The sequence below is a fragment of the Abramis brama genome (genome assembly GCF_963993115.1).
Source record: "Abramis brama genome assembly, chromosome: 5".
Taxonomy (NCBI): domain Eukaryota; kingdom Metazoa; phylum Chordata; class Actinopteri; order Cypriniformes; family Leuciscidae; genus Abramis; species Abramis brama.
In genome coordinates, this window is record NC_139967.1 from 44,510,413 (window position 1) to 44,538,124 (window position 27,712).

Here is a 27,712-nt window from a genome sequence, read left to right on the forward strand (position 1 = left end):
GGACAAATCCTACAACGCGCTGACGCTTGACTGTTGATTGGCTAGAGACCAGAATCAGGAAGTAAATAATATACACTCATCTGTAGATAGAAACAACGCTGCGTTTGGGGAATACTTCATACTTAAAGCATAAGCAGGCTATATGACCGTTCCTAAATTAGAGTTTGCGGTTTTACAATGCCCTTTTGTAACCACGTTAAAGATTATATCTGGCATGTCAGGGCGTTTGCAATAAAACTATTTATTTCTTCACTATTTTAAAAATTTCTTGTCTGTAAATCATCATGACATCTGGAGGAGTTTCTCTCATCAATATGTCATATTGGGAGAGTGGGAAAAGGAGAATACGATTCTTGTATCTTACAAACAATAACTCCTTTAACGTTTCTAAACGAAGCACAAATGAGGTAAGTGTACCACTAACACAAGTAACATATCACTGTTGATTTTTGGACATTACATACCCTGCTGGAAAAACTGAAACCAGCCTAAGCTTGGTCATATCTGATGATTTAGTGGGCTAGTTTTAGAGGAGTTCTGGACACTTTTTGTGGCAGTTTATTTTATGCATGGAAACAACTGCATCATAGTAAAGCAGTGCGTTCCCCTACGTTCCCTATTTTTGTCTTCAATTTTTAATAAACTATAGAGATACCTGAGAAGTACTTTTTGCTGTAAAACATTTTTGTAGGACCTGATGATACCTAAAAAAAAAAAAAAATTTAGTAATCTATGTACAATTATTTTGTATGGATCCTCAAATAAATTAAATTTTGTTTATACATTCATATTCATTTGTTGATTTTTTTTTTTTTTTTTTTTTTTTTTTTTTTTTAGGATCAGATGATCCCTCTCTTTCTTGGAGCTGATCTGTTCTCAGACACAGACATTCGCAGTGAAAACCAACCCAGATACCATGCGAAATATGCTAAACGAGGACTGGCAACTAAACTGGTTTTCTCATCAGGTATGTGATGATCATTTTTTGGCCTGGGCATTGGATGATAATAGTTAATTTTCATGAACTATTAGAGGATAATATTTACCTAATTGCTCTCTAGACTTCAGATTCCAAGGGCTACGACTTCCTTTTTCCAACAACAGTCTGTGGTTCTATAGTGTTCAAGGAGTTTTTCGAGTGGCATTTGAACTATATAGCAAACAAGACCAGCTCTCAATTATGGAGTCATTTCAGGTAATTTGAGTTTATCATATTTTATGTCTTTGTATCTTCACGATTTCTAATAAGTCTTGTTTGTTTTTTCTTACTTTTCCTCGTAAGGATCTATGGAAATCTCGAATAAATGACAACAACTTAAACACGACCTATCATCTGGGTGCCCAGGATGTTCAACCCCAAAATGATCAAGAGGCACAAACAATTTTGGCAAATAATAAAACATGTCCATCATACCAAGGCCATCAACACTCAGACGGAGGGGAAATGAACATCTTTCCAATAACCACAGTTCAGTCAGATATTTCATCATCTACAGATCATGACTACTGTTCCTTAACAGAGCAAACGAACTTAAGCCAGTGTCGTTTACTTGCTGATAAACTTCACAGCCTAGCGGAAAAACTGAAGTTACTTACAAATATGGAAGCAGAACAATTAAACACTACCACAAAGGTCTTGGACTATGTTGAATACTCTATCACCGGGATGATTGAAGAGGAAAGACTAACGGATACTGTGATGGCACTGATTCACACTCATTTTAAGAGCTACTCCATCTACTCAAGCAGTCTTTTAAAGGCTGTGGCAGGTTGGCTTGGCCAGCAGTTCAATGCAGCCAACAGCACCATTAGCCACCGGGTTGAAGGTTTTAAGACCCAACACATTGAGCACATTACGAACTTGCCACCTCCAGAGGAGCTGGCAACTGAACTTTTCCCAGAGGCAATGCGAAATCTTCTTGCACACTGGATGGGTCTGAGTGACGAGGCAGAACACTGGAAACGACACAGCGAATACCCAATTTTATTGCTTATCCTTGAATTTGCCAATCACAATCTTATCACTGGAGTGGCCCATGTATTGTATTCCAGTCTAATATGCAAATAAATGTAGTTATTTGCATATTATGTCCTGAGGTGACATTTTTATAGTTGTATAGCCAAATTATTCCAAATAAATTGTTTACCGTTAAAAAATCATGTTTTTATGTCTTTTCCACACATGTTGGGGGCACAAATGTAGTATTTGTTCATAAAAAGAAGTCTTGTGATTTTAGGCCAAACTATTAAGAATTTAAAAGGAAAATGACTATCTCTCATAGTTCATATCTTCATATTTTTAACTTAAGCTTCACATCCTTTTTGCCATGCTCAGCTTAAAATATGTTGAAGCATTAAACAAGAATGTTTTGTTTTATCCAAAAGCTTTTGGTAACTTTTAGCCAGCATGGTTTAACGATGATCTGAGAGGCACAGTATAGCTGGTAAAACAGGCAGAATCCAAATACATTTACATTACATCTCAAATATAGTTACAACTGACCCAAACATACCTACTAAACATCAGGAAGAAGAGGAGTAGTGAAAACAAAAGTAACAAACCTGCAAAGTAAACTTTACAGTGAGATGGAATATCTCCCTTTTTTCAGAAGGAACCTAATATGGAAGAAATGTCCATTTTCAAGCAGAAGTACTTATTGCATGCTTTATTTTGAAAAAATGTGTATTTGGTAATATGTGCAAGTTTGTATACATTTAACCCTTGCAGTGCATTAAAAAACTGTATACAGCTGTTGCATTCCCGGGTCTGTTTTTATAAAACAATTATAACTTAATATTTTTCAACTAAAACCATATTGTATCTGTTCAGTAACTTCTCACTGATGAGTGAATGCACACTTCTTTTTTTAAAGTTTTGAATGTGACCATGTTTTATCAAGCTATTACTACAGTACATGTACCCCCTATTTATTAATTTAAAAAATGTTTTTGTAAAATGTTACAAGAACTACAGCAAAAAATGTGATGCAAGAAAATATTTGTATCAATATTTATGAGAAATAATTTAATTTGAATATATCATTATATGAAATGTATAAGAACATATAGTATGAGAATTACCAGTGTGAACTCCATTGACTTCAATGGATTGAATTAAATTCCTTTTAACTTAAAACTCATGACTGCTCAAAACAGTCTAAATGTAATAAAAATGTATTAAATGTTTCCAAACAAAATATATTCATTTTACTTGCATTTTATTTTCTGATCGAAATAGATGATAAACAGCCTGAATAGATGTTGTGCTTAGTGACACACATCATAGTTTATCTTTCCTCAGGGTGGAGCACAATACCTCTGTGGCCACGCTTTATTACAAGCAAAGACACGCACGATATACGTATGTTAAAGTGGGTTAATAAAGTGGGCGATGCATTTTTGCAAGAAAAATATCCATATTTAAAACTTTATAAACTGCCATCCTGTGACAGCCGTACACGAGTCGTGTTCTGGCGGAAGAGTGACCTCTGACCCAACATATGAAGTAGGATGTAGCGTAAGCTTAGGTGAGAGTAAACGCCTCTCGTGGTTCAAACAAATAGAGCTGGGCAACAAACTCAAGATCATCTTCTCTCATATAAAAAGACTTGTTTTTATATGACCAGTGTTTTGTTTTGCTCTTTCCTCTGCGCTTCCATGTTCATCAATACGTCATGCGTCGGGTCAGAGGTCACTCTTCTGCCGGAACTAGACTTGCGTACGGCCGTTACCGGAAGCCAGTGATTACAGTTTATGAAGTTGTAAATATGGATATTTTTCTTACAAAAATGCATCTCTGCCTGGCTGCACATGGGTGGAAATCTACACCATCGCTTCCCTCAAATCCGTGCCGAACTACCGCCCATATCGCTAACAAAGTGTATACGGCAGTCGACCAGGCAACAACGGCCATTCATTCAATGGTAGTGCTCCAGGTTTTTAAGCCAAGATGCAACTTAAGGCTTTAGATTAACGGGGTCCGGATTCTGAGTCCTTCAGGAAGTTGCACTTGGACCTGGTGCTCAGGGCGACTAAGAAGGCCACTCAAGGTATTGCAGTCTTGTTGTTCTTCAGTGTCACTTATGGCTCATGCTGACAGACATGCAAGATTCGGAGAAGGCACGGCTGTTGGACATGCCCATAAGCCCCCATAGTCTCTTTGGCAATGCTGTGGTATCTCTCTCAGAATGAATACAATTGTGAACGGCTATACTCTTCAGTTTAGCACGCAGACCACCCCGCTTCTGTGGCATGATGCAGTCAGTGGTGCCAGATCAGCATGTGTCTATTTTGCGAGCAGAGATTCAGTCTCTCCTGGCGTAGCAGGCGATAGAGGTAGTGCCACCAAAGCACAGGGAAGGCGGTCTATACTTTCTATTCCCCAAAATGGATGGAGGTTCTCCGGCCCATTTTGGATCTGAAACCGCTGAATCATGCACTGGTGAAAGGTTTGTTTAAAATTATTACTGTGAAGCAGATCCATGTGCACATTCAACCTGGGGACTGGTTAGTATCAGTGATTTTAAAAGATGCTTATTTTCATATCCAGATAGCATCTTGTCACAGAAGCTTTCTGAGATTTGCATTTGAGGACGCTGTGTATCAGTTCAAAGTCCTCCCTTTCGGGCTGATCCTAACTGCAAGTACCTTTACAAAGTGGAATTTGCATTCTAAATTATCTAGATGTCCGGCTTATCATAGCCCAGTATCAGGATGTTTTGAAAAGCCACGAGCATCAGCTTTTGGACCACTTAAAATCTCTGAGGCTGTCTATAAACGTGAAGAAGAGCGTACTTCAACCTTGGCAGAGCATTGCGTTCTTGGGGCTAAACCTAGATTCATGTGTAATGCGAGCCGCGTGTCTCAGGTGTGTGTGCAGTCCATGCTCAGAGCCCTCGCCATATTTAAGCCATGAGATCAGTTTGCCTAAAGTGTTTTCAGAGGTTACTGGGCCTGATGGCAGCTGCAGCAGTCGTGTGCTGGCTGGGACTTCTGCATATGAGGCCGCTTCAACTTTGGCTAAAAGCCTGTGTCACGGCAGACGTATGCCACTGTATGCACACTTACACCCCTTTGCTCTACAGGACCATGTACGAGCAAGGGATTTCGGTGGGCAGAGTGGTCAGAAGAAAAGTCATGATGACGGATGCATCTTTGATGGGCTGGGGAGCCTTCTGGCTTACAGCACTCGGACGAAATTTTAAATACAGTATATTAAATACTGAAAAACTATCAATGTTTTTCAAACTGTGGTACGGATACCACTGTTGGTGCTCTTTCTAGTGATACTCACTATACTCACTTTCTAGTGATACTCAGTTAACTGCTATATTGAATATTATATTCTGCTATATTGCTTTACTCCATTTTGAATGAGTGACTCCGGGCAGGAGTTATCGAGTTTATTTGGATCCTTTTCAGGGAGGCGGAGATTGATTTATTCGTCTCAGAGGTGAACTCACACTGCCCGCTGTTCTTTTCGCTGACCAATGCTCCCTTGGAAAGGGACGCTCTATCGAGTCGCTGGCCAAAGGGACGCAAATGAGCTTTTCCCCTGATCAAGATCATGCCACTAGTGCTGCACAAGATCAGGGAAGAGTGGAAGACATTGTTGGTTGCACCGAACTGGCCCAACCATCCATGGTTTCCGAAGTTATTAAATCTCCTGTTAGCTCCCCCGTGGCTGATTCTGTTAAGCAGGGACCTGCTATCTCAGGCGATGGGCACGAAATGGCACCCCAGCCCAGAGAAACTTGCATGTCTGGCAGGTCAGCAGGACAATAATCATATGAATTGTGAGTTTTGGACACGAATGCAGATGCAAGTGCCCCTTCGACCAGGTGCCTCTATTCTTTAAAGTGGATGGTCTTCGTGTCTTGGTGTAGGATGAAAAATGAAGATCTGGATAGTTGTGCTGTGTCTGTCATCTTATCATTTTTACAAGACTGTCTGGATAAAGGGCGTACATCTACTTTAAAGGTGTATGTCCATCCATCCATCTTCTTCCGCTGCCCCCATGAGCGCTCACGGGGGCAGCAGTCAAAGCAGAGATGCCCGGACTTCCCTCTCCCTAGAAACTTCCTCTAACTCTTCCAGGGGGACAAAGAGGCGTTCCCAGGCCAGCCGAGAAACATAGTCCCTCCAGCGTGTCTTAGGTCTTCCCCGGGGTCTCCTCCCGGTGGGACGTGCCCGGAACACCTCCCCGGGAAGGCATCCAGAGCCACCTATCCGTATCCGGGATCTTGTCCTTTCGGTCATGACCCATAGCTCATGGCCATAGGTGAGAGTAAGAACGTAGATTGACCGGTAAATCGAGAGCTTCGCCTTGTGGCTCAGCTCCTTCTTCACCACGACAGACCGGTACATCGACCGCATTACTGCAGAAGCTGCACCGATCCGTCTGTCAATCTCCCATTCCATCCTTCCCTCACTCGTGTACAAGACCCCAAGATACTTGAACTCCTCCACTTGAGGCAGGAACTCTCCACCAACCTGAAGTGGGCAAGCCACCCTTTTCCGACTGAGAACCATGGCCTCGGATTTGGAGGCACTGATTCTCATCCCAGCCACTTCACACTCAGCTGCAAACTGTCCCAGTGCATGCTGAAGGTCCTGGTCTGATGAGGCCAGCACGACAGCGTCATCCGCAAAAAGCAGAGACAAAATCGTGTGGTCCCCAAACCTGGCCCCCCATGCGGCCCCTGGCTGCGCCTAGAAATTCTGTCCATAAAAATTATGAACAGAACCGGCGACAAAGGGCAGCCCTGCCGGAGTCCAACATGCACCGGAAACAAATCTGACTTACTGCCGGCAATGCAAACCAAGCTCCTGCTCCGGTCAGGGAATGGACAGCCCTTTGCAAAGGGCCCCGGATCCCATTCTCCTAGAGCACCCTCCACAGGACACCATGAGGGACACAGTCGAATGCCTTCTCCAAATCCACAAAGCACATGTGGATTGGTTGGGCAAACTCCCATGAACCCTCCAGCACCCTGGAGAGGTTATAGAGCTGGTCCAGTGTTCCACGACCGAGACGAAAACTGCACTGTTCCTCCTGGATCCGAGGTTGTACTATCAGCCGTATTCTCCTCTCCAGTACCCTGGCATAGACTTTTTCATGGAGAGGCTGAGAAGTGTGATCCCCCTGTAGTTGGAACACACCCTCCTCACCCCTTCTTAAAGGGGTGGTTTACTGCTTTTTTTCTTTGCATGATTGTGTTTATGGGGTGCAATATAACATGTCTTCGGGGTTTTTTTTGTTTTGTTTAAGTCTTATTTTTCATAAATTTCACCTTTATTGTAAGCCGCTTTCTCCTCTGTCATTTGAACGACCGGTTGACTTCCTGATTCTATGAAAACACTCCCTCGGAAACAGGCAATGGGCTCAGATTGGTTAGTTGGGCCGATGTGTTGTAATTGGCTAAACTGCGTAGTGCATGTTGTCCGTAAACTTCACGCCCATTACCTTTACGGGCGAAAGTTGCATGTGCTCCGGTCAAATGTAAATATCAGACCCAGAAAGTGGCAATGAAGAGAGTCAAGCAACCTCTGCAAACACGGCTCTTACAAAACGTTTCTGAATGGTACATTTTTTATTATTATTATTCTATTCTAATCTACTATTATTATATATGTATTTCGATATGCTGTTACTTGAAAATGCTACTGCTGCTTGTTAGCTTTTGAGATACGGTTTTCTCCTGATTAAACATTTAATATAACTGAATAAATGACTGAGTAATACCGTTTTTTAAAGTTATTGTTTTAACTTCAGCAGCTGAAGTTTGCTGTTGCGATTAGGCTACATATATTTTTTTTTAACTTTATACACGTTTGTCTTATACACACAAAATAGCATCGAACTAACTGGCTATAAACAAACAGCGTTGGCATTGGTTTACGTTCTTGATCAAATCGATCGTCATAAAATATACATGGAAAATACATTTACAAAATTAGTGCATAATTACAAATTCAGGTTCAAAATGTTTGTATGCGTTTGTACGTGTAAGTGGCTACTAAAGCCAGCGCTGGCATTTGTTTACGTCCTTGATAAAACTAAAACATTACGTCTGAAATTATACATGCAAATACATTTCAAATTATTTAGTCTTACTTACAGGTTGTGGCCCAACAACTGCTGTCTCTGGTTGTAAATTTGGAACTGCTTCATGTTTTAGTAACAGTTTCTTGTTGAATCCGGCATTGAATTCGTGGAGATTCTGGAAGCTGTCTTCCGTAAAATGCGCAGCACAGAGAGCTATTACGATTGAAATTTTCAGGAACATAATCAAACATAAATTTTAGCCATTGTTGACGAGCTACAGCGTCCGTATGAAGCCCGAACACAGAAGACCTGGCAGCTGGGTGAAAATAACACACTTTCGACAGCATGGCTACAGCTCTCCACTATAACTCCTCCTCTTCGACAAAGCCGCAGAAATATGGCCATGCCCCCTTTTTTGCATGGGTTAGTTACGTATAAAACCCGGGAAGTACCTCGTTGTAGTCCCATTCGAGTCGTTTTTGTAGGCATTAAACTTCCTGATTTTTAAAAGTCGATATCTCTGCTTACATTGAACTTTCAGCGCAGCAACTTTGCAGATAATGTTCATGCACCAACAGCAACATTACACACTATTTAAAATGAAAAAAGTGAAATCACAATCAACCACCCCTTTAAAAAGAGGGACCACCACCCCGGTCTGCCAGCCCAAAGGTACTGTCCCCGACCGCCACGCGATGTTGCAGAGGTGTGTCAGCCAAGACAGCCCCACAACATCCAGAGACTTGAGGTACTCAGGGCGGATCTCATCCACCCCTGATGCCTTGCCACCGACGAGCTTCTTGACTACCTCGGTGACTTCAGCTTGGGTGATGGACGAGTCCACCTCGGAGCCCTCAGCCTCTGCTTCCTCAATGGAAGACGTGTTGGTGGGATTGAGGAGATCCTCGAAGTATTCCTTCCACCGTCCGACGACATCCCCAGTTGAGGTCAACAGCTGCCCACCTCTACTGTAAACAGTGTTGGTAGGGCACTGCTTCCCTCTCCTGAGGCGCCGGACGTTTTTACAGAATCTCTTCGAGGCCAACCGATAGTCCTTCTCCATGGCCTCACCGAACTCCTCCCAAGCCCGATTCTTTGCCTCCACAACCACCCGGGCTGCAGTCCGCTTGGCCTGCCGGTACCTGTCAGCTGCCTCAGGAGTCCCACAAGCCAGCCAGGCTCGATAGGACTCCTTCTTCAGCTTGACGGCATCCCTTACTTCCGGTGTCCACCACCGGGTTCGGGGATTGCTGCCTCGACAGGCACCGGAGACCTTATGGCTACAGCTCCGAGTGGCCGCGTCGACAATGGAGGTGAAGTACATGGTCCACTCAGACTCAATATCTCCAAACTCCCTCGGGATCCGGTCGAAGCTCGGCCGGAGGTGGAAGTTGAAGATCTCTCTGACAGGGGACTCTGCCAAACGTTCCCAACAGACCCTCACAGTACGTTTGGGTCTGCCGAGTCTGTCCAGCTTCCTCCCCTGCCATCGGATCCAACTCACCACCAGGTGGTGATCAGTTGACAGCTCCGCCCCTCTCTTCACCCGAGTGTCCTAGACATACGGCCAGAGGTCGGATGAAACGACCACAAAGTCGATCATCGACCTCCGGCCTAGGGTGTCCTGGTGCCACGTGTACTGATGGACACCCTTATGCTTGAACATGGTGTTCGTTATGGACAAGCTGTAACTAGCACAGAAGTCCAATAACAGAACACCACTCGGGTTCAGATCAGGGGGGCCATTCCTCCCAATCACACCCCTCCAGGTATCACTGTCGCTGCCCACGTGGGTGTTGAAGTCCCCCAGTAGAACGACGGAGTCCCCAGTCGGAGCACTTTCCAGCACCCCTCCCAGAGACCCCAAGAGGGCCGGGTACTTTGCACTGCTGTTCGACCCGTATGCGCGCACGACATTGAGAGACCTATCCCCGACCCGAAGGCGTAAGGAAGCGACTCTCTCGTTCACCGGGGTGAACTCCAACACATGGCGGCTGAGCTGGGGGGCTATAAGCAAACCCACACCAGCCCACCACCTCTCACCATGGGCAACTCCAAAGTGGTTGAGTCCATCGTCTCTCAAGGAGTGTGGTTCCAGAGCCCAAGCCGTGCGTGGAGGTGATCCCGACTATCTCTAGTCGGTACCTCTCAACCTCACGCACAATCTCAGGCTCCTTCCCCGTCAGCGAGGTGACGTTCCATGTCCCTAGAGCTAGTTTCCGTGTCCAGGGATAGGGTTGTCGAGGCCCCCGCCTTCGACTGCCGCCCGATCCACTAAGCACCGGCCCCTTACGGTCCCTCCTGCAGGTGGTGAGCCCATGGGAGGGCAGCCCCACGTCACTCCTCAGCCGGACCCCATGGGGGGAGGACCGGCCACCAGGCGCTCGCATACGAGCCCCAACGCTGGGCCTGGCTCCAGGGTGGGGCGCCAGCTGCGCCATGCCGAGCGACCGGTCCTTGTTTTTGAATCCATCATAAAGGGTTTTTGAACCCTTCATGCTTTATAATGCAAGTCAAATGTAACAAATGTTCATAATGTAATAATTTTTTGTGTAAGTGTAATAAAATTGTGAATACAATGTTTTTGTTTTTTTTGTCATTTTATGAGAAATGCATAATGTACGTAATTTGTCATGAAATAATTTTATAAGGAAAAAAGACGCATTCATTTAATAGTAATCCATAATTATAATTTCCCACAAAAGTACACCAAGTTGATTTAATATTAGTATTATACACTTCTAATATAGTAATCACAATAATAATGTAAATACATGTTAAATGAGGCACTTCAGTTTGAAGAGGATTTTAAATGTTAAAATTTTGATTGGAACGGTTTAGCAAACATTGTGAGGGAACAATACTGAAGGGCCATTTACATGATACCATTTTCAGACCCATTATTACATTTAGAATCAATCATTATGGTTGTGTCCATCTTTTTAACTAAATAGGTTGGTCTTTTTGAGCGTCAGTTTAACACCAAGATTACATCAGCCAAAAGGTAAAAATTAGGAAACTTTTATTCAGGCACTCCCTAATGACCACACTAAACAAGTGCAAATACGGTGTGTTGCTGACCTTCAGTTGTAACACACACACATAGCAGCTTTTTCTAATTATTTGGGTGGTAAGCTTATTTTATTAAGTTAAGATAGCTAGGTTTAACTTGCCTATTAAGAATCACAAGTAACATTGCAATAATCTAAGATCGCACAAATGCTATTAAAAGTGGGTTTCAGCTGTTCCAATCTCAGTTTCTCTTAGTGTAATAAGAACAAGCCAAATATCAAAAATGTTTGATCTTCGTTTATGATGAGAAGTATTTTACATGATAAATTGTTTTTATTGTTTCCAGTGTGAAATGTATTGGTCTGTTTTTTTGTTTCCCAACCGAAACCAATGAAATGTCTGCCATGTTAATTGGTGCCCTTAATATATTTATGTAGTAACCATTTTATTAAAAGCAATGAAGCATTAACAATATAGCATCGCCCCTAGTACCCAAGGCAGAAATGGACCCGTTGGTCGTTGATATTTCAGGAATTGCTAGATTCGGGGAGTTTCAATACAAACACAGTGAAATATACAATCACATTCCCCACCCAAAATCTAAATGGAAGCTTTACAATATTAAACACTTGTCAGAGACCAAGCAACAATATATGTTTGTGCAATCAACTGTATTTACATGTGAATTTTGCAAAATGAATAAAACGACAGATCTGATGAATTATACATGCAAGCTAATGCACCAGCATTCTCTACAAGCACGTACAAACCAGCTTTACAGGGGCAACATCGGCCAGAATTTACAGAGACGTGAAGCACAAGTACAGAATGTTCAGACAGCATCCATGCCCCTTGATGAAAAAGAGGAGGAGAAACCAAGGCCCATTCCCCTCTGCGTGTGCGTCTGTGAGCGGGCCATCTCGTACTGGACGTCCAGGTTGCGAAACATCTCTTCCTGCTGCTGCAAGGTTTTAAGACCTTCTTCGTTAGTAGCTCCTGATGAAGTACCTTCCTCTTCACCCTAAGGGGAACACAATCAATCAGAACATTTCTATATTAAAGAGGACTTATTATGCCCTTTTTCAAAGTCTTGATTTTGTTGTTGGGCTAGAACTACTTCGAGCGAGTTTGGGAAATGTCCCGCCTCTTACCACAGCCACCCGTTTCAACACACTACTAACTCAACCAGACCTCGTCCCTTTATTCTATGTTTGCCTTGGGCAGGAATTATTTAAATGAGGAATATTGTGACTAGGGTTGGGAACAAAGAATCGGTTCTTATCCAGAACCGTTAGCGTTTTTGAAAAATACCGGAACCGTGTGAAATTCCTAAGTTTCGGTTCCGAAAACGGTTCTGGTGCGATGTGTGGGAGAAGTGCTGGAAGCTTATCCTTTAATAGAAAATGAATATTCTCATGAATATTAAAATAGTAATGAATGCACTGAAAAGCCCTCGCGCTATATATATATATATCCGTTCACAAGTTTGGGGTCGCTAAGATTTTTAATGTTTTTAAAAGAGTCTCTTCTGCTCACCAAAGCTGCATTTATTTGATTAAAAATACAGTAAAAACAGTGAAATTTTATTCCAATGTAAATCATATGTTTTCTATGTGAATATATAGTAAAGTGTAATTTATTCCTGTGATCAAAGCTGAATTTTCAGCATCATTACTCCAGTCTTCAGTGTCACATGATCCTTCAGAAATCATTCTAATGATGATTTGATGCTCAAGAAACATTTCTGATTATTATCAGTGTTGAAAACACTTCATATTTCTGTGGAAACGGCCATACATTTTATTTTTCAGGATTCTTTGATGAATAGAAAGTTCAAAAGAACAATTTATCACACTTTTGATGGACAAAATAGCCTAAATAGGGTTTCACAAAAAAAGTGCCCAAAACGCACAGAATTTGCGTATTTTAACAAGAACTGGAATAGGCTATGTCAGAAAAGAAAACGAAGACTAATATTTATAGAATGTACCCATTTAAACTTGTTTTATTATTCAGTTTGTACAAGTGACTGCAATAGGCCTGTGTGTGTGTGCTTTGAGAAATATCTTTATACTGCAAGGCTATATTTATTTTATTTTTTATTTATATATTATTTTATTGCCATTCCCTGTTTTCATACAGACGTTTAGTTTGCTAAATACATATATATAAAAAATTATTGGATATTGAATGTGAAAAGGAAATGGTTCTTCCATAACACTGCACTTTAGATGTGTGTGAATTACCCACACCTGGAGTAATTTATATAGTTCTATTTTATAGCGTTTATCTGTTAAAAAAATATGTACTATGCAAATTGTAAAATGTTCTATTACAGAAAAGATATAAAATAAATATTTGTGTGCTGTAAAGTGGTTAGAAAAAATGAAATCGGAATCGGCTAAAATCGGTATCGGCAGGTCAAACTCAATGAAAAATCGGAAATCGGAATCGGCCCAGAAAATTGTAATCGGTGCATCTCTATTGAATTTGTTGACATTACCAGTCTGTTAAACTCATTTGACAAGTATAAGAAATAAACAAAAAGGATTGTGCATTTTTCCTTGCTACTAGTTTTTATTAGTTGTTTAAAATAATTTTTATTGAATGGGAACTGGAAAATTTCTTACGATTCCCAACCCTAATTGTGACGTGCTTGTTCCTGGAAGAAAACTCAAAACTACAATGGAGGCGTTTCAGAAACAGTGACACTGATATAGAGAGAATAATAACTCCCGCTGGAGTAACTTTGTAACTTTGCAGATTAAACAACAACATCACAGACTAAAGAAAGTTGAACATGTAAAAAAAGCATAATAGGAATATGAATATGAAGATTTCTCCATTTGACACATTAAGAACATTTTAAATAGATAATGCAATATTTAATACAGGAAAACACTTACTTTAATTCCCATAAGCTTGCGAAATTTCACATTTTGGTCTTTATTGCCAAAATTCAGCTTCTCCCAAAGCTCAGCTGTCTGTGACTTGTCCTACAACATAAACATATACTTTACATAATGAAAATAATTTATTAAGTTCAAAACTGTATTTTCAAAATTCAGCTTTCTTAATCGACTCCTAAATACTGCCATTTATAAAGGCTATAGTTATGAGACAAGATTATGAATGTTAAACCACATGACTTATGACGTCTCTCCAACAGAGCACAGGCTGCTTTTACTATCAAACGTCATGATTATCTCTGTTTCAATTGTTGGTTGTTTGTTAGTTGTGCCCATTTAAGAGATTGAACAATGATCATATAGAGAAAACAGGCCTTTAGGCATGACAAGCTTGCGTAGAGTCCAAGTAAAGCATGATTTCTTTAAAATCAAAAGAACTGGAGTGTTTGATTTTGAAGGAAATGTGTACTTTTATTATTTTAAAAGTTTATTTATTATTTTATTAAGTATGCAATAAATTGATCAAAATATTTATTTTTACAAATAACAATTTCTATCTGAAATAAATGCTAATACTAAAACTGTGTTCAAATAATTTGCTCTAATGTTACCAAGTGGTGTTAAATGTATATCATGTTCTTAAACTATTGTATTCGCATGTTTTTTGCAACACTAGTGCAGTCCAAACAAGACAATGACACTGCATGCTAATTTTGAATTCAATTGAACAGTTCTGTAGTTTAAAGATGATGCTAAACAAATGTTAATAAAAGCTTAAATTAAATCGGTTCAAGATATAAAGCAATTCAGAAGACTTTACCATCTCTTTTTGGGTGAACAGACTTTTAAGGGAGGGACAAAAATCTCAGATTTAATTAAAAATATCTTCATCTGTGTTGTGAAAATGAATAAAAGTCTTAGGGGTTTGGAACAAAACGAGCTTAATTGATGGTAGAATTTTTATTTTTGGGTGAACTATCCATTTAAACCATTTTAATGTTTTATTGTACTATAGCGCCCTAAGTGGCCTAGCCTTACATAATGGTCCAATTCCATTTAAGATATAAAGTGATTTATATTTATGTGCACTTACAAAGACGACCCCCCCCCCAACCTCCCCCACCACCACCCACACCCACACTTGACTGCGTTTGTTCAATTTGTATTGTATAAAATGTATAATGTAATAAACAGAACAATTAATGACCCATCCAAACAATTTAACTGATACCACAATATAACTTGGCAATATAAATAGATATAAATAATATATATAAATATAGATATGTTAAAATCTATTTACTACACGGTTCTGATCCCTCTGAAGTCGGCGCTTTACACTTGCTAGGAATGTTTTTTCCCTGTGGAAGTTTTGTGTTTGGTGAGCTAATAAAATATTAAAACTCAAATCAATATTTTGTGTAGTTATTTAATTGTGTCATCCGGGTATCGCGGACTTGCTCTCGTTTCATACAAATACAGCTGCTGTCATTTTGCAACGATTGTTTTGTACACTGTAATGGATTAAAGGACAACAAACAGGTACGATTTTAAAACAGTTTCATCTCAAATCAATATCTTTTATCCCCATAATTATTTATGTGCTGAAATGCCGTGTAATAAGTGCTATGACTGTACCGTATCCATTAAACGTCCGTCTAGTTTGAACTTTCCGCACTAGCAATTGCTCTCTGCGGAAGCTTTGCATTTAAAGAGCTAATAAAATATTTTGACTCGGATCAATATTTCCCGTCTAATTATTTACTTATGTGGCAAGTAGCCGTGTAATAAGTGGGATAAAGTACATCCAGCCGGTTGTTATCGCAGAATAAACCGATGCAAGACCCTGATAACCCTGTCAGGGTTTATTCTGTGATAACAATCGTCTGGATGTACATTATCCCTCACATAAGAGCAAGTCTTGTCCTCACCCCTTCTTTCTTCCCCTGCCACAACTTTTTCCTCTTCTTTTCCTGCTCGGCAAACTTCATTGGGTTGACCGCTGAGGGATTGTAGTAGCTTGGCACGGCAATGCCAGTCTCTGCCAGTGTCTTGGCCTGAAGCGCTGCCATCTGAGCTGCCATTGCGATCTGGGGAGTGACCTGTGTGCCCGAGGCCAGCAGAGCTGCGACGTTCAGCGCTGGACTGGGAGCAGTGGTGACCGGATCACACAACAGTGGCGCAGCCGCTGGTGGAGAAACAACCAACAGAACGTCAGATGGAGTGGGTTAGATGTGAAGCCACTCCAACAATAGCTTTGACTTGTGGCGGGTACTTGCCTGCTGCTTGCTCTTGTTGCCGTTTTTCCAACAACTCTTTTTCTTTCTGTTCTTGAAGCTTCTTTGCTCTCTCCAACCTAAGAGTGTGAAGTGAATGTGTTTACTGAACATGAAGACTAGAGAGCAGTTAACACGTCACTAATCAGCTAGAGGTGGTTTTCACACTGGGCACGTCTGCTGCGGTCCGAATCAGAGTGTGATTACTCCCGGCACAGTTGGTCTGCTTTCAGACCCATTGGATTCTGTAGAACAGTGGTGCGTTTCCATTCATTTTGCATTACAAACGGGCATGGTGTGCGCATTTTTGAGTTTTTTCTTTTTTATTTGATTCTATTATGCGCAATAACAGACCAGACAAATAGATGTCTAGGGGAAGGTGGCTTTATGCTGTTCGCAGTCTTTTTTTGAGGATACAGCTGATTGTGAGCAATTCATTAAAAACGCTGGATGGAAATGCCAAGATGGAAGTGCACAAATTCTAAAAATGCACATGCGCTCAATTGAGGCGGATAATTTTATCCAATTAAGACGAAACAAATGGAAACACATTTACTGAATAAACAAGAGGATGTGATTGGATAACTGGACTAACCAGCAGATCAGTTTCATTGCACAGCTTCTCAAATGTTGGTTTGATCATTCAGAAAGCCAAAGTCTGTCATCAGAAAGTCACTCAGGATTGTGTTTTCAAACGCCAGGCATCCGAACGCAAGTCAATATGAAATCAGTTTATTGTGTTTTGAGGCTCAAGTGACTTATGATGCATGAAAAAAAGAGCCACAGTTGCTTCCCCGAAAGCAGCAGCTTCCATTTTTACAGATATCTTGCACCAACTTCCCAGGAAGTGAGAGTTTTGTTCTCGTGAACAAACAGGACAGAAATGGTGCTTTGTTGGCAAACGTTTTGTGTGATATGCCTATTTTGCGCATAAGTTAAATTCGCACCTTTGGATGGAAAAATAGCTACAGTATTCACATCAGTACCGCACATCAGCATTCAACATAACTCATCTGTCATGCAAACCGTGCTCTTTATCAGACTAAACTGCCAGTGTGAAAGCCTGATTATTGTACTAACAGTCAGCATGTTGAAACCCTCTCAGAAAAGTTGTTTCTTAATTCATCTCTACTTCAACAAATGTCAAAGCATTTAGCAGTGTTCACATTAGTATGCAGAGACTACAGGTTTGTGAGGTGTTGTTGAGACAGTAAGTTGCTTGTATGTTGTTTTAATAAACTGGGGCCGGATTCACGAAAACCTTCTTAAGAAAGAAGAAAATTATTTTTTTTTAAAAGTTCGTAAGAATGTTCCTAAAAATTCTTAAGAAGTTCTCAAATATTTTATTAAGAACATCTTTAATTTTTTTTTTTTTACTTGAGAAGAAAAAGAAAGGTGTTATTTGATTGATATGCTATTTTGAACGATTTGTTAATTGGTTTAATTGCTGAAGACTCGCTGAATGAAAAACACCTCAAAGCCCGTCTTTTAGCACTGCCTGCAGATTACAGTAGATATAAGCATACAGACTATTTTCATCGCGACTGGCTTGACAAGAGTTAATCTTTAAACTTAAATTTTAATCAAGTTAAAATCGTTATTTTAAAGTCCCACTGTAGTCAATAATTTTATCCCTTAAAACTCATCTTTGATCACCAAAATGACATATTTAAACGTTTTTTTTTTCCTGTGAAAAAAATGTCTTCATGCCTTAAAATAGCTTGAATGTAACTCTACCCTTGCTTCATTTAGTTTAGGTGGATCTATGAATATGCAAATTAGCCCCGCCTCCACTCACTCACACCAGCTCAGAGATTCACATTCAACTTTACTGAGGTAAACGCTGCAGTTTATTCATTAAATCGCTCTTAACAAAGTCGGACACATAACGGTAATTAATATGACTAGCCTTTTGCTTGACTATTTTATCAAACAGCTAATAATGTTACACAAACCATGTTCCCAATCGCCATCTCAGTCTGCCAAAATCAGCATCCTTAGAAATGCTTTGAACAACTCAGTACGTCAGTGGAGAAAGGCATATTCATTATAACATCGTAAAATACATCATATACATCATTCACACGCTATGTTGCTAAAAGCACCTGATTTTTCATATCAACAGAAAAATATTACCAGGATAACCTGTCTTTTCTTGAGACGCCCCTGCTTCAGAGCGGTCATAGTTTACGACATGCTAAAGCTCGCCCGCACGTCGACGTGATTGGTTACAAGGTAGTTTTTGACGTAAGAAAAGAGCCTCTCGAGACACAGCGGTCTTTGCCATTTATTCGCGCTCCGTCTTTCTTGCGCTTTCTCTATTGTGAATGCGTCCTGTATCTGTGATGTCTCGCTAGTTCTAGCTTGAGTGAGTGCATCATATACGCGCAAGTCATCAATCGGTGTCACTTCAGACTGAGTGCTTGTGCACATTCATGGTACTAGTAGTAATATGCATTATATTTAGCTAATGTTCTGTTGTGTTGAAACAACCCAATAAAATTCATTAAACATCTTACATTTGGGTATTTAAGACAGGCTGGAAGTTATCCTAAGTTTGAGAAGTTATTCATGATGATTTTTGAGAACATTATTTTTCATAGGAATACGAATACTTGAATTTGAACTTTAAGAACAATCTTAAGAAAAAAGATAAGAACATTCTTAGGAAAGGTTTTTGGGAAAACAAAATATCTTTTTTTTCTTAAGTTGGAAAAGAAGAAGAAATTGTCAGTAAAGAATTCTATTCTTAAGAATGTTTTGTGAATCCGACCAGTTAGGTAGAGTGGAAATTCAACCGATTTTGACAATATTTCTAATGAAACAGTTATAACCTTTTCTGGGAGTATATCTACACATACACAGTATACAACAAAAGAGAGTAAACCCGCTTTAATTATAATTTGACAAATAAAGTATTTCCTCTTATGAACAATCGAAAACAAACACCTTGAAAATACAGGCCACAAGGTACAAACTCAACGCCAAAAAAAAGGTGAGGACATATGTTCAACTTAGATGGTGATACAAGTCGACATGAAAAAGAAGATGCGACAGTCTTCCCTATTGTGACCTATATCGAGCGAAACGGCTTCTCGGGCAAGAAAAAAAAAAAATGTTGAGCGGGACTTGATTTTGTCTATTGGGAATTGATTGGATGGTTGTGGTTTGCTATTGGTCGATCTCATGTGAGTGACAGGTTGCTCCGCCCTCTCGCCAGTAAACACATCATCAGAGAAGAGCAGTCAATGCAAGAGGGAAGGGAAATTATTTTGATTAAAGATTATGAGGGCACATGAATTTAAAATAATAATAATAATGCTTTTGATTTCATGGTGATTTGAAGTAATATTGCACAGGTGCGTACTCACTTCTGCTATATACTGTGTATAAAATCCAAATAGTTTATTTTGTGCTTCCAGGCAACAGATGTCACTCTACCTTCTAGCCAATGCTTCCTGAGCATCCATGGCTGTGTTTCTACCCCTGAAGGTCACAGGGCTAACTGACCGACTGCGACTTTTTCTCCGCGCTTTCTCTGTCCTCTTCTTCTTCTCCCTAGATAAAATCGGACCATCTCACGGTTTAAGCACAAATCAGCATTTTCATTCAGTTTCACTCACAAAAAAGAACCCAAACACAAAATCTTTGTCCACCTGCTCTTGCTACGGCTCCTGCTGTGATGTCTGTGTTTGCCTCTGGAGTTTGAGCGAGACCGGGCCCGTCTCTTTTTCTCACGACTCCTCGATCGCCGTTCACCACTGCGTGAGCGAGATCTTCTTTTGTCCCAGTTTCGACCGTGATGTCGTCTTCGGGAAAACATTAATTCACATCTAAGCACACTAAGCCTGACACGTTTGCATGAATGAAATCAAATCGAAATGACAAACGTCAAATGAAAATACCTTTCCTTGGAACGTGATCTTGATAGGCTTCTCGGTCTGGAGGACTTCTTGTCTTTTCTGCGATGTCGTTCCTCCACTTCTTCAGACAGCCTGTCTCGGCCTTTATCTGACATCTCCATCTGCTCCTCTGATCCACTCTGACATTTCAGAGCTTTCTCAGAGTCTTTCTTCCGTGCCTGTTTTAAGAAGAATTGGTCTCTTTCAGGAAAATAGTGCAATAAAGAGAGTTAGTAAGTTGATTTAACAACAAACTTGCCAAAATAATTCTGACAAGAAAAACACTATTTAAATTATCATTTAAAAAGCTTGTCCACCACCATCCGAGTGCAGCATGTACAGTTACATTTAACACAAATGAGTGCACTTAACCAGCACATTTACACCGAGTTCAGTACCAAAAAAAAGCACGGGAGATCTTTTGTCTACCAGATCGCAACATCTTCAATTTGTGAGAATTCTACAGATTTCATTAATTCGTTTTTCTCTTACGCAAAGTCAACATGAAATTCAAAATAAACCCCATTTACTTGCATGTTCCTGCTCTTATCAGTCACATTATAGCTTTGGGATTTGTTGAGTGAATTTGAGCTAGCCACTGTCTTGGATCCCAGCAGGGAGAGTCTCAAAATATGGCCTAATTTTACATTTATATCCCCACATATCAAGCTCAGATTTGATCTCAATGGACTACTTGCACTGAGCTTCGTGACGCATTTCCGTTTTGAAAGAGTACGACTCATTTAATTCCGGTTATGTATATTTTTCAATTCCGGTTATGTATATTTTTCAATGTGCTGTGTGTCACCTAGTTGACTAAACGCTACCTAAAATGAGTGTCAGCAAGAAGATTTAAAAATATAGACTTTTCAGGGACAGGAGAAGAGATATTCTGATGATTACAGTGTAAAGTTTTAATCCAACCCAAGCTGATCTGAGAAAAGGCTGTTAAACATGCATGATTTTCCACCACATGTTGTCAGAGCTCGTCTAACTAGTGACCGCGATGCTAAAGTGTGTGAGACCTGATGAATACAATCAGTACAAACATTTATTTTTATTAAATATTTTAATCACTATTCTGTGTCATTTTTCATTGTGAATCATTTCACTGTATTTACGTTTAAGCCAGAATTCTTCATTTTTATTCAAAGTAGTAGCGCTGTTAATGCATTACCGTTTAAGATGAATTAAATATCAAATATTGTTAAATTTATTTGAGGCGCGCATTCATTTTAAACTATTTTAAAAGACTGGAATAAGAGCACCAACGCACACAAGCAATCCTTTTTAGCATTCAAATTCATTTAAAAATGTAAACTCGACAGGTATGAAATATGTTCAGTAAAGGAAAAATGCTGTTAATGAGAAGACGAGCACTGGACTGCTGCAGGTTAGTGGGGGAAATATATGTATTTATTATTCTGAATTGAAAGAAAATATTTTTATGGAAACATTTCAGCAGGTTCAAGATAATTCATGTTAATGCAGAGATCATGATTCATCGTTTTAATCAATTGACAGCCAAAAAACATATAATAATAATCTGCGTTGTCATGAGTAACTGTCTATGTAGGCGCACTGAACGCCGTTACTGGAAACTCCCGAGTAGCAATAAGTAGAAAGCGCAAGTGGTTGTGCAAGTAGTCCACTGAGTCAATTCAAGATAAAGTAAATTGGGTTGGGAATGCTGTTTCATGTTGACTTTAAAGGGAATTTTACATGATACGAGAAAAACTTTTCTTGCAATCTTGCCATCTCTTATGTGTACAGGCACTGCCATACATATAAGCAATGTAAAACACGGAAGTAATAAATGGTAATAATTAATGATGCCCACTCGTGCAAGTAAACAAAAAAATCCTATTCTGACATGTTTACACGTTTAAACATCGCATTGTGTTGCACGCAAGTGAGAGCTAATAAAAAGAGTATTTATTCATTTTAGGTGTAATGGCATTTAATTATCAATAAAATGTGTGGGTGTTCATTTGAGAAATGCAAAGATAATACAGCCATACAAAGGCAAAACAAAGGAACAAAAATGGCTTTAAAGTGTGTGTTAGAGTGGATCTTATATTTAGTGCGGCAGGGTTATTATTAGAAAATATGGTAAAACTTTATTTTAAAGTGATGTAACATGTAACTTACTATAAATTATGCATAATTACAAGTAAATAAACCTAAACCAAACCCTAACTCTATAGTAAGTACATGTAGTTAATATTACTCTGTTCTAATTTAAGTACAATGTAACTAACTACATTACCAAATGTAACCAAAAATATTTCTGTTCACTGAAAAAGCTAAAATAAAATATAAATATTAGTTGAAACTTACAACAATGTACTGAAATAAGTTTGTGTTGTAGAACTAAAACGGAAAGTAAAATAAATTAAACCTAAAGAGCAATATTTAAAAACAAAAAATAATAATAAAATGACAAAAGCACATGAACATGAAATTACTTGCATGCAACTAAAATTAACATGCAAACTAAAAAAAATAAAAGCCAAATCAAAATATGAAAAAGACTCAAATTAACTAAAACACTGCACTGCAGTTTTCACATTTAAAAAAAAGATGTGTAATCACCGTGTTTAGGCTTTGTAGGGCAGAATAGGTTAACTAAATATTAAATATAATATGATTGGAATAAATCTCAGCGGCTGCGGTTGTACACAACAAAGTGGCATGATTCCTGTGAACGAGCCTGTTCTACCTCCTGCCCTGCTCTCCCATTGAAAGTGAACTCACGGTCACCGTGTACAGCGTAAAAAGCCAATTATGACCAAATTCATCTTTAAAAAAAACAATTTTTCAGTGGTTTTAAAACGGATTGTAACATTTTGCAAATCTGCAAGCATTCATATGGGAAATGACCACTCATTTTATTCCATTGCAATTCTGAGCTGGCATCTACAAAAAAAGGGGTTGTGAGACAAAAAGAGATCTATTTATAGGCAAATAAGTTTAAATGACTGATAGTTACCTGTCCAGGTAGTAGGCATATAATTTTGCTATCTGTCAGCAGCGTCTTCTGTTCAGAGTGTCTCTTCGTGCATTAGCACGCTGAGTGTAATTTATTGTACAAATGTTATCATATGATCTAAAATACAGGACGTTAAAAAAGCTCCCAAACAGACATTTCTCTCCATCTGTTATCAACATTAATATTATTTAATATTACATGCACTTGTGATTATATCAGTGCTTTTCCTCTTAGTCTGGCATTTCATTTCTTACTGTCTAAGCTGCATACTTACCACCGGCTAAGACTAGAAATGCCAGCTGTAAAACTACTGATGATGATGTGACCAGTTTAATTTAGGTCTACATGACATCAATGGACTAAAATTAGTTACCTCTTTGCTTCTGCTGTGGCTTCTTCTGTGCCTCTTGTCTCCTAAAAGACAAAACGATACAAATAAATGATTGTTTGAAGGACACTGGAGGATTAAAATCACATGTAACTTTTTAAAAATTAAATGGTTTGACCATATTTCCTATTGAAAAAGTTGGGAATGGGATAGAACATAAAAGCCTTTAGCAAATAGTAACCTGGTAATAACAGAGGTTGGTGAAACTGGACTTTTTCATAATGCATCTGATGAAGAGGCCCACAGTCATCACTGGCACGGTAATGTATCTGAACAGCAGGCTGTTTAATTATTTATTAAGTATTTTCTTACCGCTGCAGAATTTAATAAATGAGAAAAGAAAAAGAATCTTTAAATGTTTGCTTAGCAGTTTTTAGATGGACTCAGAAGCTTGACTTGACAAGGTAAGGAGATACAATGCGATTTTGATCATAATTCATGTGTTTGGGCACAATGCAGCCAGTGGACTGCCCTAAAATGTCATTGGCCACCCAAAAAGTTTACTTTATGACTGGCAATCTTACAAGATTGAGGTAGGACCTTCAATAAGGCAATATATACCGGTATATATAAACTCCTTGGTTTAAATGCTTGAATTTAGTCAAGGATAGACAGTGAAGATCAGTGACTGATGGGGAAATAACAGCTAATTTACTACTTGTGAAGCACTGCATCACTATTATCATCTCAAATGCTGCTCCTTAATTTTGATATCCTAAAGTTTGTGATAAGAAAAAAAAAAAAAATGAGATGGACATCAGTTATGCTCATCTTTGGCAGAAGACATCTTGAGTAAAACAGCTTTATATTTAATGAAGCACACATAAAAGATCTGAACCAAAAGCGATGCAACCTGTTTTATAGACTACATAACTGTTGCGCAGAACCTGCTGTATTGAGGAGAAAACTGCGATCTAGCGGAAAAAAATGCCTAAAATTCACACTTTGACATCGGCATGAAAATTTGAGAGATCATATTACCAGATCAGAAGGTCATAGAGAAGGTGTTGTGCTCATTCCTCTCTGCCTAGCAAGCAGCCAATAAATAATGACATAGCAACTCCATAGCCACACCTTGGGGCACCCTAGCAACCATTTAGGGCACCCTAGCAACCATACAGCAAAATTACTAACAGCATCTCAGCATTTGATCAATGTAGAGACATGTGGGTGGGCTCTTTTAAAAAGGCTGTAAACTGGCTTTAGGTATCACCCTGGCAACTGCCTAGCTACACCCTAGCAACCATTTAGAAGACCCTAACAACATGAACAAGCCATAACCAGACGCAAGAACATCATAGATATGAGGGTGGGCTCTTTTGACCTAGACCATCAAGTAGGCATTTAATATCACCTTGCCAATGTCTATGTGGTGTTTTTAAAGACAAAACATGTGTAGATTCATAAGCCAACACCATTGCTGAGTATTTTCTCTTTAAAACTGCAGTGAAATAAAGACAGTCTCAAAAACACGGTTTGAAATCGCTGGCGTTTCTGACGTCACAAACTACCTTGTAACCAATCACGTCAACGAGTGAATCTTTGAGCTGGTGTGAGTGAGTGGAGGCGGGGCTAATTTGCATATTCATAGTACCACGTATACTAAAGGGGTGTAGAGTTACATTCAAGCTATTTTAAGGCATGAATAAAAATTAAGGAAAAAACGTTTAAATATGTAATTTTGGTGATCAAAGATGAATTTTAAAGGGAAATTTGGCAACTCTAGCCATTTTTTCGCTGATTTTCACTTATGTTGTCTCAACGAGCTCCCCCTACAGCTGTGGGGCGTATATTTCACAACACTGTCGTAAAAAAACTCACTTGCGTCACCCTCCTCCCACTTTCTACCGCTGCTCATGTGCATTTGTTATTATCGGAGCCGGCCAACTTTATCATGTGGAGCTATGTCTACTGAGGTGGGTAATACATCATACACAGCATCATAGAACATTGACATTGTCGAATTGCCGTAAAGCAGTTTGTGTTTCTCGCTTCTCACGAGACTTCCTATTTCCAACTTAGCGGGACGTTAGTCCCCATGTTGCAAGGTTGGTTGGAACGCAAGGGGGAGCGGGGAAAGTCACCATTTTTACCAGAACAGGTTATTTAACCATCCAAATGATTTCTAAACGGTTTAATTAAGTTGAAATAGTTGCCAAGTTCCCCTTTAAGGGATAAAATTAGTGACTACAGGGGGACTTTAATTAGGGGTGTAACGATACCCTAATTTCACGATTCGATACATATCACGATACGATATTATTGCGATACTCCAAGACATATGGTAAAAGGTTAAGAAAAAATGTACTGTTGATTAAATGCTAAATTTGAAATAACATTGTGGGTGTAAATGTATAGGCTTGGACAATGGTGACACCAGAATAAATATATTCATGATTCTGAACCTGAAAATACAGAATTATTTTAGACGAATATGCTATTGCCTGGCTAGATATATTTAAAATAATGTAGGCCACTTTTTACTGGTAACATAAGACTTATCAGGACCCACTAATATTCCCCCATTATACATTATATTCAACATAATATATTGTAGTTTAATGTAGTACGGACTCTGAAAACTTCAATTTTTTCTCACAGGGTAATTTTTATTTTTGTGTGAACTATCCACGATACATATTGTTGCATTTTTGTATTGCGATATATTGTGACACGATATATTGTTACACCCCTAACTTTAATACAATGGAGATTGGTTCAATTAACAGAAACTCAAAATAGCATGTTATCTGAACCACATTAATTATCTAAGTTGATTTGACAAAAGAAAAAAAAAATGTGATAAGAAATCATGAAAATAAGTTCTACAGTGTGTTAGAGGTTTTTACAGTGTATGGGGGTTTTAATGGGAATGTCTGCAACAACATGCCATGATCAGTGAGTCCGGTTTACCTGACTTGCGCTTCCGCTCCACTGAGCGCGATCTGGACCGGGAACAATGCTTCGAGCTCCGGGATGTTTTGCAGGTTTCCAACCCGAACTCGGCGTCATTTGCCTGATAAATCACAAAACCAATATAAACATCGAGCCTTACTGTTTTGTTTAAAATGTAAAGAATACAAAAAGCATTCAAACACTCGATTATGAACATTCACACTGGAGTGTTGTCGAGTAACGTTACTAAGGACCGTAAGTCGAATTATCCAGCTAATCGCCGCATGTTTGTGTGCATTACGTGCTGAATAGCAGATTCTAACTAAATTATATTACTTGATGTCATCTCAAATACACTAAAGTTTAGAACACAATAGGTTGCCATTTTAGTTCACAGCCGTGCGATTAATTCTTTTCTATTTAGCTTAGAATATGAAATCCGCCATTTTCCGAGTCCAGAATGCAGCCCATCAATCGCTGTCTCATTAATTATAAGCTTCTGTCGAGTACGACCTTGCCCAAACAAGAATCAAACAAATGTACTTGCCGCCATGATAACGAATAAAGAAAGGCTGTAGTTATCGGTATAATTCGTAAAGCTCCGTCTATCATCCGTTTCTTTAGCGGTGGAACAACAATACCCGGATGTTTCTGTCTTCTTCTTCGGATATTCGCAGAAAGCTGCACAAGCACAGCGCCGCTCTTGCGGCTGGACATTATAACTACAGGTTTTTGGTGATGATGAAAATATATGGTGTGTTTGACTTTAACCCATGCCACCCGAGAATTATCACAAAAGAAAATATAAATGCTTTTCAGCAGCGGTGCTACAATGTGGTGGGATAAAAAACAACAACATGATGGTTTCACGCGCCCAGTGTAGTCAGACTCATTAACAAATTAACTCTTATGATCACAGCACAGCCCAGTTCATTTACTAATTGTTTTTCCATTTGTTCGTGAATCGGAAAATTACTGCTTCTTCTCAGCTAATTTAGAAGTCCTCTGAGAAATCTAATCGCGTTGTGTAAGATTAATTTCGTATAATTGTTAGTCGAGCTGATTCTCCGAACGCGCGCTCCACTTTCATGACGAACAGGCCTTTTTCCCATCAGACGAATGTAATCAATAAGAAGATCCTTATAACTGATTCAGCCCAATTTTCCGAACCATTCATTAGACACATTTCTCAAAACGTTGAACAATGAGTAAACATTAGGTGGCAAAACTGATTACACACCAATCAGAATTTTTGCATCCCGGAGAGAGCTGAATAATCATCAATTACAGT

General features: G+C 39.4%; 2 protein-coding genes across 3 annotated transcripts; one reads left to right on the forward strand and one right to left on the reverse strand.

The window, feature by feature from the left end:
- The first annotated feature begins 28 nt into the window (after nucleotides 1–28).
- LOC311082367 (uncharacterized protein) lies at nucleotides 29–2,157 on the forward strand. Its single transcript, XM_084113123.1, has 4 exons — nucleotides 29–407; nucleotides 838–967; nucleotides 1,062–1,195; nucleotides 1,283–2,157. The coding sequence occupies exons 1-4, from the start codon at nucleotides 285–287 to the stop codon at nucleotides 2,066–2,068; spliced, it is 1,173 nt and encodes a 390-aa protein (XP_083969249.1). The 5' UTR covers nucleotides 29–284; the 3' UTR covers nucleotides 2,069–2,157.
- An 8,895-nt stretch (nucleotides 2,158–11,052) lies between these two features.
- Nucleotides 11,053–27,100, reverse strand: rsrc2 (arginine/serine-rich coiled-coil 2). 2 transcript variants are annotated; one of them, XM_084115752.1, is made up of 10 exons: nucleotides 26,969–27,100; nucleotides 26,440–26,542; nucleotides 23,512–23,552; nucleotides 20,150–20,325; nucleotides 19,901–20,053; nucleotides 19,686–19,802; nucleotides 16,248–16,324; nucleotides 15,900–16,156; nucleotides 13,966–14,055; nucleotides 11,053–12,080 (listed from the first exon to the last, which is right to left on the reverse strand). In XM_084115752.1, the coding sequence occupies exons 1-10, from the start codon at nucleotides 26,972–26,974 to the stop codon at nucleotides 11,892–11,894; spliced, it is 1,209 nt and encodes a 402-aa protein (XP_083971878.1). In that variant the 5' UTR covers nucleotides 26,975–27,100; the 3' UTR covers nucleotides 11,053–11,891. The 2 variants fall into 2 exon arrangements, with proteins under 2 accessions (XP_083971878.1, XP_083971879.1); XM_084115753.1 differs by lacking the exon at nucleotides 19,686–19,802.
- Nucleotides 27,101–27,712: the final 612 nt, after the last annotated feature.

Bases quoted from the DNA above. Each gene is read 5' to 3' on its own strand.
- LOC311082367 (XM_084113123.1), top strand. From the start codon at position 285: ATGACATCTGGAGGAGTTTCTCTCATCAATATGTCATATTGGGAGAGT. The intron at 408-837 runs GTAAGTGTACCA...TTTTTTTTTTAG, and splicing joins CTAAACGAAGCACAAATGAG to GATCAGATGATCCCTCTCTT. The intron at 1,196-1,282 runs GTAATTTGAGTT...TTTCCTCGTAAG, and splicing joins CAATTATGGAGTCATTTCAG to GATCTATGGAAATCTCGAAT.
- rsrc2 (XM_084115752.1), bottom strand. The intron at 20,326-23,511 runs GTAACTAATTTT...TTCTTAAAACAG, and splicing joins GCCACAGCAGAAGCAAAGAG to GCACGGAAGAAAGACTCTGA. The intron at 12,081-13,965 runs GTAAGTGTTTTC...TGTTCCCCTTAG, and splicing joins GCAAGCTTATGGGAATTAAA to GGTGAAGAGGAAGGTACTTC.